Here is a 12,821-nt window from a genome sequence, read left to right on the forward strand (position 1 = left end):
CTCCGTTCCTTCTGTTCAGCTGAGTTAAATTGTTTTCGGCTCCAGTGGGCCCAGGGGAAAGTTCTTTCCTGCTGTTACTCTATTCAACTCCCTCTTGCATCACGCTGCTCTATTGATCTTTGGGGTCCATTGTCGTCTCTGCGTGTGTGTGCATGTGTCCGTCCTATATTCATCCCGCTACAAAAGGTCACTTCATCTCTCATCTGTCTCAAAGACCTGTCAGTCTCAAAAGTAGACACACACATTTTTGTTTTAAAATTTCTCCAAGTAGCACCAAACTCGTCCAGCAAACCTCATCTCCATTTGTGACTGTGTGTTTGTTTTTTTTGTAAAGCAACTCTGTGTTTTCCTCTTCTCAGGGACTTTGCATATGTGGCGAGGGATAAAAACACCAGGATCCTGAAATGTCATGTGTTCCGCTGTGACACACCAGCCAAAGCCATCGCCACCAGCCTGCACGAGATCTGCTCCCGGGTGAGTTGTTCAGGCCGGAGGAGGTTCCAGACACAGGAGGCTAACTTTGGGATTTTGGCAGACGGATGTGATGAAGCTAGCCAAGTAGTTGGACAAATGTTTTCCCTCCCACTCAACATAAAGGCTCACAGAGAAGAAAATGTAGTGTTGATGGATTTTAATTTTTTTATTATGTTTTTAAAAGCACAAAATTATTCAGCACGCAAGCTCATCTTAAAACCCATAAAGCAAAAAAATTAATCTGTAGTCATGGTGCTGAAGAAATGCTGCAGTGCTTTATCTTATTTAACATCCATCACACAGTCAAAGCACACTCCCAAACACAGTTACCAGCAAGCTTTCTCTGCTGTGTTTGATGAATACAGGTGAATTCAAACAGGGCTGAAAGGGCAGTATTCAGACTGCGTGTTTGTTGTCTGCTTTGAACGTTTAGTTAATGGACTGTCCTCATTAAAAGGCGAACTTTATATTCAGCGTCTGAAAAGACCTTCGAATGATTTCTTCATTTATATGCAGTCGAGATGAAAATATTTTATTTTTCAGAAGGTTTAACTAATGCTCGCCTCTGAAGTGTTTTTAGCTGAAAATGTAGAGGAGCCATTCCTCCCCCTCCATATTCATCACACCCGATCTAACAACATCTAACAACAACATTTTATTTTCCCCCTAGTCGGTCTGTTTTATAGAAAACTGATAAGAAAAGAAGAATTGGTTGCTAATAAAGATTTATTTTGATTGAAGTCTTTAATCCAGGGTTCGTACGGGTGCTTGAAATCCTTGAATACGCTTGAATTGTAATATTGTCCTTTCAAGGTTTGAAAAGTGCTTGAATGTCAGATGTGGTGCTTGAAACTGTAGTAACTCTAAGTTACTGTGACTCAAACATAGAAAAATTGGATCTTTAATTTTCCTCACCTAATTTATTTAAAAGTATTTTATAGCATATAACACCTTTAAAAAAAAAATTTCAGTTCACATTTAATTCCAGAAAATCATAAATCAAAAGATGGATCTTACCTTACCTTTCATGGTGAGGTAACTGCTCTTTTAACTGTTTGGTGTCTTTGCTTTGTTTGGTGGTTGCAGAAATGGTTTACATGAGCTTTTAGCTGAGATTGAGAGGTTCCTGTGGACACTACTGATGTCAGCACTTATATTTCTGACCTCTTCTTATAAACGATTAAACGCTTTTGTCCCCATTTTTGGGCATGACATTCTCACAATAAATCAGATGAGATACTGCAAATAATAATTTCTGCATTTGTGCGATTGAATGAATTGCAAATGTGTATGCAATGACACCGTTTTAAAGATTTGGCCTAAATAATTTTGGAGTGATTGAGCCCAAACATGATGACCTAACTAGTGACACAGTGTCCTCTGTGAGTCTCACACACACACGCATGACTTTGCCGGTTTCAGCTGAAACAGTTTCAGTGTTTCAAACCTTGTTCCAGAGTTTTTAGTTCACCATTTAGAAGAAAATAAAAGACAGATCTGAATGTTTGAAAATGTTTTGGAAAAATTCTGTCAAGATTAGATGAAAAATACTCGAAGGATTAATGCAATTGGTTTATTATTTTGTTACACAAGTTTAAAAAAAGTTAAACAAGCAAGTCAATAAAGAAAAAGTTAAACAAGTAAATAAAGAAACAAGCTAAAACGAGGTAAGAACGAAAAGTTAACAAGTAAATCAGGAAACAAGGTAGAGGAGAGAAAACCCCAACAATCCCCTCTGAGCACGCACTAGGTGACAGTGGGGAGGAAAAACTGCCTTTAAACGGGCAGAAACCTCCGGCAGCACCAGGCTCAGGAGGGGGCAGTCAACTGCCGGGACTGGTTGGGGGGGTGAACAGAGGTGGAGCAAGACGAGGCTGCATCAGGTGAGGAAGCAGTAGCGTCCTTCCTCCGGAACAAGCCGAAGCATTTTTTTCTTCTTTTCCATGCACTTTTCCCCGAGCGCTTTTTTTCTCCAGGATGAGGGTTCTCAACTCATCGATTGTTTCGGTGCTTTGCTTCTCAAGTTTGTTGCATCTTTGTTCCACCTGTTCTAATGTTGCTTGTTTTTCTTCAAGCTTGTCTTTGAGTTGTTTGGATGCTGCCTCGTGTATCAGCTTGTCCTTGTGCATGTCTGCATTTCTCTGTTGTACTTCTTTGTGCTTGTCTTCTAACTGCGTATTTCTACTCTGGATTTCTTGGAGCTGCAGGTCTTCATGTATTTTGTCTTGTTGCTTTTGTGCCTGCATTTCAGTTTTTTTACGCTTAAAGTTATTGAATTCCAACAACATTCCCTTAATGAGCTCTGAGTTGTTTCTCGCCATTTGATCGATCCTTTTCTGCATCTGTCAGCATCGTTTTTCCTTTTCTCCTTTTCCCCTTCCAGTTCACTTGTTTTGTCTTTCCGTTCAAAAAGGGTGAGCTTCTTGCTTGAAAATGAAATGACCAAAATAAATGCAGTATTTCTCTGCAATTACAATTGCTGTGTATTATTGTGACGTTTGGTGCAGTTTTCTTGTTTTGTGAGGTTGTTTTTTTTTTTCAAGTGGAGATGAATATCTCTAACAACTTGATGTCTTTTTTGAGTTTCTGCACTATACGCATATAAGGCAACCATTTCCTTATTCAGTATTTTTGTGTGGTGCATTTTTCTGTTTTTACAAAAGGGGAACAAAGGACATTTAAGTCGACCTGAGATTATTTGTTTTAATTTTTACATGGTCTTACTGAGGTGATGCAAAGTGAAACATGCATTATTTTATTTTATTTTTTTATTATTTTTGGTAATGTGCTGGAAAAGCTTAAAAATGGACTTTGAAAGTGCTTAAAAAGTACCTGAAAAATGTGTAAGAACCCTGTTAATCCAGCATAAAAAAAAAAAAAACGACAACATACGTTTGATGTTTTTAAGTGGGGTTTGTGAAAGCAATGGGTGAAGCAGTTTACTTGCTTCGTGAGCGTCGTGTGTGTTGCTCGGGAGAAAAGGCTATCACTGTGTTGGAGAGAGGAGTGTGACCTGCTTAATTTGTGTGTGTCTGTGTGAGTGCACTTCTGTGCTCTTCAGGTGAAATGAGAAGACAGCATGACAGTATCAAGGGTGAAGCATTTCCAGGGTTTCGTGTTTATGCTTTCATCTCCCTCTCTCACCCATCCTCCTGCACTCTCACACGTTCTGTTGTTTTTCGGCTTTGTCTCTTCGCTCTCCTCCCCTGTGTCTCTGTCACGGCATATCACTTTGGCTTTTTTTTCTTTTACATGCCATTTCCTCATACTTCTGTATCTTCTTTTTGCTTCCCTCTCTAACCCTCCCTGCCTCTCCTCCAGATAATGACAGAGAGAAAGAATGCCAAAGCGATGGCAGGAGGCTCCCTCCATGACAGGATGCAGGCAGGACTCGATCTCCCTTTACAAGGTAGGCTTCATACATTACACAAAGCAACTCCTTGTCTGTCTGTGTGTGTAAGAGGGAGTAAATGTGACAACTGTCTTGCGTCAATAGACGCACGGGGAGTTATCATTTCTGTGGCACTGAAGATGCGTCCAAACTGGCCATTTGGGAGACTGAATGTGTCAGAAAATAGCTGGCTTTTTATCGTAATGTCCTTTTTAGTTAATGAGAATTTATAACAAGATGATTTAGGAGAGATTTATTATTGCAGCCTTGAATTTTGACAGGGGTTTAATGCGTTTTCTTTTTCATAAAATTTGCTGCCTCCTTCTCCATCATTCGACCAGTGCTGCTACTGCTCCTCATGCTTCACGCCTACCAACTTTCAATCAGTGCACTAGAGAGAAACCTGCACCAAGTGTGATAGTAACGATCAAAAACGCCACAGGTTGCCTAGCAGTTCTTTCCACTTGACAGATTTAGAGGTTTGTGGTCCAGTGCAGTTCATCATCTCACCTTTAGATTTACAAAAAAGGAGGAAGTTTAAAAAAAATTTTTTAAATGTCCGACAGATGGTAAAAATAGACTCTGTGCCTCTGTTTTTCAGTCAGTTTAATGAGAGATGTGACGACGAGCATCCGCTTCCTGTCATAACTCACTCTGTTATTTCCTGTCACCTGTCAGTCTTTCTAAGAGAGACGACGTTAGCTGTGCTGAACTAATCACTGTGTGTACACACACACACACACACACACACACACACACACACACACACACACACACACACACTCTCTCTCTCTCTGACTGGTCTGCTCATGTCAGCTTCTCAAATAGAACCGCTGTGGTTACTGACAATAACTTTTACGATGTAAGAAAACATGTGTTTCTAGTCTACTGTGACATATTTCAACAGAAGTCTTGTTTAAAATATTTAACACTACATTTGGAGATTATTTATTTATGATGGCAGCAAACACTCAAAGATACCAGTTCAAATATTAAAGCGCGAGCACTCTTTAATTCCACAGTCGTTCACCGGTAACGATCGAAACATGTACTGTGAGAAAGAGGCGATTCGTGAGTTTCACATTGTTGCTGGTATGTAGCATAACAACATGCTCGCATGAGGCAAGTCCGACCATCATATGGACACATGCCGTACATCTGGATGAAGATTCATATGTAAAATGTATAATTTAGGCAATGTATATTTAAAATTTAAAAAATAGCCTTTTAAAATGATTTTTTATTTTATTTTTTTAATTTTAATACACCCTCTATTGTAAAATTGTGGTGCAGTTCAGTGTACTTTATGTTATGTATTCTTATGAGCACCAATTCAAATGTGTGTTGAATTCTCCTCAGCAGAGTTCCCCACACCAAAGACGGAGCTGGTTCAGAAGTTTCAGGTGCTCTATCTTGGGATGATGCCTGTGGCCAGACCGATAGGTTGGTGTGACACATACACACAGAGTGATGAAATGTTAATGTTGATTCTGAATGTTTATTTAATTCAAATGTTTTGTTTTATCACCTTCTACATCAGGCATGGATATACTGAATGGAGCTATAGACAGTCTGATCGGTTCTTCCAGCAGAGACGACTGGACTCCGGTGGCCCTCAATGTAGCCGACGCTACGGTCACCATCAGCAAAGACGAGGTCAGACAGGTCTGATGTTGTTGAGCTCTTATGATGCAGTCACACCAAACACCAAGCAAAGTTTTGCCTCGTTTTACTCGCGTGAAGTCGGTTGGAAACTCGCGAATATTCCCCCCTAATGTTTGATTTATAGTATCGTGTTTGCGTGCATATTTGATTATGTAGAGCATATGCAAACGGGGTGTGCAACCTACACATACACCATCCTCCACAAACCAACACAGATCAAAATGAGTGACGGTGTGTGTGTATGTGGACTGCTGATTGGTTGCTGGTCGGAACAGGAAAAGGCGTCTTTTGCATTCATGACTTACATGAGAAACAGAAAAACCCCATAATGGTGGACACTTTTCACACTTGACTTCACTTTGCTTTTCTCCAGGATTGACTGAAGAACCAACAGCAGCATGAAGCTAAGCTGCCACCAAAGTCGAAATATTTTAACTCATGCAAACCTGGATTTGCCTCTGTCGGTGTTGGCCAAGGCTGATATACCGCGCCTCGTTGCATAAGCAGCAGTTTGTAATCACACTGTGTGAAACTTTGCTTTACATTTGGTTTCATTATTATTATTATTTGATCCTATAAAAGAGCCCCGACTGGTCTCCTGACCTCTGGAGACACATATAGAAGAGACTGCTCTCCAGGAAGGGCTCCAATGAGCACAACCTTTTCAGACCTCATCAGAAAGATTACTGTTTATTTCAATGTGTTACTCTAGAAAAATGCTGAAAAAAACACACACCTTGCATTCTGGAGCGAGAGAAAATAAGCCGCTGACCCGAGCGATGAATCGCAGCTCACACAGAAACTCCACTCCCGTGTGTGTGAAGAAGTCACGGCGTTCAGCTTGAACAGCCCAGCTGCTGTTTGTAGCTGTTTAAATAAATTACTGATGAGAGTGAGCTCTTTAATACCTAATGCCTAAAGAGTTCAGACTTTCTGTCCGCAGGATGAAGAGGATGTGCTGGTAGAGTGTCGTGTTCGCTTCCTGTCCTTCATGGGCGTTGGGCGTGACGTGCACACGTTTGCCTTCATCATGGACGCTGGCGGCCATCGTTTCGACTGTCACATCTTCTGGTGTGAGCCCAATGCTGGGAGCGTGTCTGAGGCCGTACAGGCAGCTTGTATGGTGAGTCACACAAGCTGAAATTCAGCTCTGTGGTCCGTACATGGATTAAGAGTTAGATGTAAAAGAACTTTAAATGGGTAAAAGAAGAGAAACTTTGAGCCGTTTGCATTTTTTTCTGTAGCTTAATTAAATCTCTGAACTCTTGATTGCACTTAACAAAGAGCTTGTTAAGTTATTTACCAGCTGATGTTAATGCTGCTGATGCAGAGGTTTTACAGACGGGAAGATCTTTAGAGCCTCCCTCTCTCTGAAGGTGGATGTCCTTGGCGGTAGTGTAGTTGGGGTTTGATTGTTCAGTCTTGACAGATGCTCTAACCAGTACGATTTGCTCAAGTTGCAGTGGGACCCCATGTCAAAGCGTTGCTGGTTTGAAACATGCATTTAGATCAGGATAAAGCAGTTAAATTGCAGTGGATGCCCTTGCAGGTTATCCGCTATAGATTTTCTGTTTAAATGGTAAATGCTTTAGATTGCACACAGCGGTGTTTCCTGCTCTGCTGAAAACTTCTCAAACAGGATGTACTGTATATGGATTTGAAGTAATAACAGTTGTGTTAAAGCCGTAATACCTTCACAGTGTTTCCATTTCATCAGTATAATGTGATCACAAACCCAGAGTCCCATCTGCGTTGTTTATGCTGCGATGCATCCCATTAGTGGAGGTTACTCGCCCTCCTCTGCTGTGGTCGACTGCTGACTGCACTATTGATCACACATCAGAACTTTGGATATATGGAGAGACACACACACACACACACACACACACACACACACACACACACACACACACACACACACACAGATTGATGGTGACAAGAATCATTAGTCATTACTATTGATCACAGCTAGCAGAGGTGCAGTCTGACTGGTGCAGTCAACCCTCCAAATGCACACACACACATTGGGTCATATCTTGTGGGGACATCTAATTGACATAATGCTTTTTTTTTTTTTTTTAAATGATTACCCAACCCTTACCCTATACCTAACCATAAACCAATTATAAGCCTGACACTAAAACCACATTTTAAGTCTCAAAAATGCCTTCAAACTTGTGGGGACTGGGATTTTGTTCCCCTAAACCAGCGGTCCCCAAACTTTTTTTTTTTTTTTTTTTTTTTTTTGTGCCACGGACCGGTTTATGCCCGACAATATTTTCACGGACCGGCCTTTAAGGTGTCGCGGATAAATACAACAAAATAAAACTAGTACCGGTACCGAAAAAAAGAAGATTTATTTATAACACACGTGAAAAGACCGAGGAAAACCGAGTTAACGATAAAAACGATAACAAAATAACTCTGAAAACTGATAAAAACCCTGAAAACTATACATTTCACACCCGAGCCTCAACTCTCGTCGCGGCCCGCTACCAAACGACTCACGGACCGGTACCGGTCCGAGGCCCAGGTATTGGGGACCGCTCCCTAAAAGGGCTGTTGATCCCCACAAGGACGGACACACACACACACACACACACACACACACACACTTGCCCCTTCCACAGTCGTATCCTCAGCAGTTGTAACTCTCCATAATTTATGCTCTCTCTCTCTCTCCCTCGCTCTCTTACAGCTGCGGTATCAGAAGTGTTTGGTGGCTCGACCGCCCTCCCAGAAGGCCTGCGGTTCGTTGCCTCCCGGCGACTCGGTGTCCCGCCGGGTGTCGACCAGTGTGAAGCGAGGCGTCCTGTCTCTCATCGACACCCTCAAACAGAAGAGACCTGTCACAGAGTTGCCACAGTAACCGTGGTGAAACACTACCGGCTTTCGACCACGGCCCCAAGTCACCATAGTAACTCGACGCATCGCTGCCAAAACCCGTCACCACCACAGACCCCAGTAGCCATGGAAACGCAGTAAAACCCTTGGGTTTTTTGGAGGTGGGGGGTTTAACCTGTCACAACTCCTTCACTGGTTTGGAAGCAAATTGGAATTTCACCTCAAGAGTTAACTGGCTCTTGAGCCGCAATTCAAGTCTGTTTCTTCCAAATAAGTGAGAATTAAAAAGGCACCAACCCCACGTCTGAAGAGGACCACCTGAGTGCCGGCCATGCAGGCGATGGTGTACATAGAAGTAGGTCTCATTCCCCTCAGCTCACAGCAGCAGAGGAGAAGAGGGCAGGAAGTGATCCTGTGTGCTGCTGCTGCTGATCTCTCCGTGCTCTTTGTGCATTTGTGTCTGTGCCTGTGCTGACAGCATGACCTTTCACACCTGGCCACACTCCTCCTCCAACCTCATCCACCGGGTTGTCCTCCCCCCCCGAGCTCTCTTGCTCATCATCTTCAGTAGACTGTAACCGTAAGGAGATGAAAAGTTTCATATCAGCGGATGATCATTGGAAGATAAAGAGATTTGTTTCAGTCTACACCCTCCAACCACTTGACCCTGCATGAGCTTTTTATCTAAATGTGAATCATTCTATACAATATCAATACACTGCTGCTGCTTTCAGAGACTCGAGGGTGAGAAATCAGAAGTCGCACGGTTCGTTTATCCTGTCTTATTCGTTCTTTCTCATCAGCTGTGCGAGAGTCAGCCCCGTGTCTGAACGAGTGGTGACCTTTCACCCGAAACATACTTCGCGCATTTCCTTGTTTACGTTGTTATTCTTTTCTCATCCCTCTAGGAAATGACAGAAGATAGCCATAACGGAGAACGAGATGGGGGCGGGTGGCGCTGACCCTCTCTCTCTCTAGTACAGTGCTGCTCCAAACACAGGAGACCTTCAGCATGCTGCTGCTCTTTAATACACATGTTGGAGGAAGTTTGACGGATTATTCCTTTAAATCCCACCTCAGTATCGGTCATCAGACTTCATTTAAACTAATAAAGATCATGGGTGGCATTAAAAAACACAAACAAGCCTGGAGGAACACTTGAGGAATGCGTTTTTATACCTGGGTGTGGTTGTGATGATTTTTAGTCCACAGCTGATGTGAACTGTGATTTGAGAAAGAGAGAGGACAATTTTCTCTTTAGCTGTGGATGTTTTCTAGAGGAAAGCCAGCAGAGAGACGTGTTGACCCAGACTGACGGACTTTAATGGACTCTATATCGGTCTGTCTCCAGGATTGTGTTCAGCTGAACGCGCCTTGTGTTTCCTTACTCACTGTACGTCTGATTTCATCAGTGTAATGAAACCGCTCGCTCTGTGTCTGTGTTGTGCAGAGTTCCAGTTTCACCTGCTAGCTCCTTATTATCACATATCTGACAAGCTTGGATGTATGGTAATAACTAATGAAGTCCTTTATGTCACCTAAAAATCACATAAGATCCTCACAACAACGCATCTCCCTCCTGGGTGTGGGGCAGCAGATTAATACTCTGTTAGGCGACCCTTTGCTAAACCCCCTGATTAGAGCCTGTCAAGCTTTGGGTTCACTCTCGGCTTCTTTTCCAGACGATGCTGCTACATCAGAGCTCTGTCCTCTCTTTATAGGCTCCTTTTAAAGAAATGGAAACACTAAAGCATAATTGTAATCTGTGTTTGTATTTCAACCTGCTGCAGTATGGTGGTACATTTTTCACTGTGTGTACCTGATTGGTTATCCTGGGACTAAGAAGGTCGGTGCAGAATGGATCATGGCTCACTTTCTACTGAGGACACCAACTTTTATGCCAGAAGGAGTAGCCTGGCCTCTGACATTTAGCATCATATTGCTAGCAGCTGGTTCAAAATGACTGCCTAATGTTAAAACAACAGCCGGATTAAAAAAATATGGTCCAACTCTTCATAAAACATATAAAGTCTGTTCAAGACGTTCATCATTGTTAGGGTCCAAAATTGAACATTTGCTGTTAGCAGGAGATGCTAGTCTGCGCGTAATACGCTTTCAAGAGTTACTGCAGATATGTGACGCAGCATTTAAAAATCTAAAGTCCAAAATTCATTATTTTTGCTTTAACTAAAATTTCAAAACTTCCAGATTAATACTGCACAATTCCATGATTTCTTTTTTTAAGATGAAGATTTTGAAGATGTCGAGCTGCAGCCGTCCCTTGAATTGTTTGTGGTTCAGTAACTATGCACAAGTTCCCAGGACGAGATGCCTTCGTGTCTGGAATGACATCCCATAGTTGGAAAAGATAAAAACAAACAAATCTTCCAAATCAAACACATGAAGCTACCTGCTGTGAATAAGGGAGCAGTAACAATTGTAGCACATTCGTAAAAAAGTTTACCTTATGGAGACCCAATGCAGAAGTCACCAAACTTTTCTGGTTGAACGTCCAGGTCAGTCCTCCGGGTGGGTGCAGCTGTGCAGAGCGGAGGGTTTCCCCTCGTAGCTGTGAGGCCTGGACACCTAAGTTTGTGAGGGCGATAACTCGAGAACAAGGTGACGTAGGATTTGATGCGATAGCTGCATCTACTAAAAGTCTTGGACAAGTTTGAATATCAGTCACTTTGACGTCAAGGTCAGAGGTCAAGTTTTCAGAAACTTGAGAACGAGGCGACATAGGAGTTTCAAACTAGGCACATCTACTAGGAGGCTGAGTTGAAGTCACGGGTATTTTCCTTGACTTGTGAGATTCCCGGTCTTCGTCTTTGCCTGTTTTTGTTTGTGCTGCGTCACATTTCTGTGATAAATAAGTGGCCTAAAAAAACAAAGAAATGCTTGACAGGGGCTGAGGCAGTAACTTGAGGGGGGGGGGCTTAGCTAACGGTCAGCATGTTGTCTTGCACTTCGTCTGTTGGCTCCACGGGGGAACCTAAAGAAACTATTTTAGTAACGGAGATGATTTCTTCTTTTGTCACAAGGATGCTGAAATGTGAACGAGATGACAAAAACTTTCTGTACATAATACTGATTTCATGTAACATTTGGCATTAATCATCGTTATAAGCTATGTTTTTCTTTAATGTGTTTCTTTGCCTGTTATTTTCCTCTAATGAAATGCCTTTTTTTTTTTCTTTTCTATTTTTTGAAAATTCACCAAATGGCCAAAGTGTAAAATACTGATATACATTGTAGATAAAGAAAAATACGAGAGCAGATAATGAACACGGAGGCGATCGGAAGCGCTCACAGTTGGCAGTTAAGTTGATGCTGAATTTAACTTAGCAATTATCTATGCATTCTTTTGATCTGGAGAAACGGAAAGTCATGAAAAGCCTCGCACGCTCTGGGACGGTTGTGAGAGAGAGAGAGAGAGAGAGACTGTATGTATTGAACAGAAATATTTTTTATTTTATTTATTCTATTTTATAAAAGGTATATACTGATTTTTATTAGTTGGGGCAAGTAAAGTCTCATGACTGTCATCGTCTCAGTCCCCGGTTTAGTCACAACGCTACAACAAGCTCCGCTTTGCAGAACACAGCAGGTTATGGATTATATCTTCACCTTGTACAGTGTACCGAGAGCTGGGAGTCCACTGCTCCGTCTGAACCGCTGACCGGAGGGTGAGGAGGAGGATTGTAGCAGCAGTGGACTCCTTGCATCTCTTGTCAGTCTTGCACATAAACAACGCCCACACACACACATATATACACTATCCATTTCCCACTGATGGATGTGTCTGCTTCCGTTTGCTGCTCACTGATTTGTACACTTTATCAATGTAACCAATTGTGAGAATAAACAGCATTATAAAACCTGTGCGTGCGCGTGTGTGTTTGCAGCTATTTTTGTGATCGGTCTCTTGCTTAATCAGAGTCCAGCTGTCTGCAGCTCGTGAGTCATTAAGAGTTATTTATTCCCATGAAACTTTTTGTTTTTGTATCACTGAAGATTAAAGAGATGTGCATCATTTTACTGGAGGAAAAAAGCAAAAATGAAAATGTAGTGATGTAACAGTTCTAAACTGTGAATGTAAAACAACCGTGAGATCCCACAAAGGAAAATATGGGCCTGAAATGAGCATATGTCACCTTTAAGCCAGGCCTCCATGACAGCTATACCAAGCACTTAATTTTGACATGATAAACCATCTAAATCATGTCAAGTTCTGCATTTTTCAGTTGTGTGGCCACCTTGACTGATAGATGGGTACCAATCAGGTCAGTAGTTACACTTTGTGCCTGACAAATACTGCAACCTGCTCTTCACTGAACTTCACTGTGGCCCAATTAGTAATTTATTTGTGTATTAGTCAACATAAATTACTAGAAGATCTAGTTTATGAGTGAGCCACATATATTTAAAAAACAAATCTAAGCAGCAG

The 12,821-nt window shown here is 42.0% G+C and overlaps 1 protein-coding gene across 4 annotated transcripts in view; it reads left to right on the forward strand.

Annotated features, from left to right (window-relative positions):
• The window catches only part of apbb2b (amyloid beta (A4) precursor protein-binding, family B, member 2b), a 57,478-nt gene extending 45,222 nt beyond the window's left edge, over positions 1–12,256 (forward strand). Inside the window, exons 13-18 of one of the 4 annotated variants that reach the window (XM_082535232.1) lie at positions 360–474; positions 3,796–3,883; positions 5,225–5,308; positions 5,406–5,530; positions 6,474–6,653; positions 8,229–12,256. In XM_082535232.1, the coding sequence (XP_082391358.1) occupies positions 360–474; positions 3,796–3,883; positions 5,225–5,308; positions 5,406–5,530; positions 6,474–6,653; positions 8,229–8,399 (763 nt within the window). In that variant the 3' untranslated portion in view covers positions 8,400–12,256. The remainder of the gene's footprint in view (positions 1–359; positions 475–3,795; positions 3,884–5,224; positions 5,309–5,405; positions 5,531–6,473; positions 6,654–8,228) is intronic. The other 3 variants (XM_082535234.1, XM_082535233.1, XM_082535235.1) reach the window with 3 other exon arrangements.
• The last annotated feature ends 565 nt before the right edge of the window (positions 12,257–12,821 follow it).

This window comes from Aulonocara stuartgranti (genome assembly GCF_965226115.1).
Source record: "Aulonocara stuartgranti genome assembly, chromosome: 6".
Lineage (NCBI taxonomy): Eukaryota > Metazoa > Chordata > Actinopteri > Cichliformes > Cichlidae > Aulonocara > Aulonocara stuartgranti.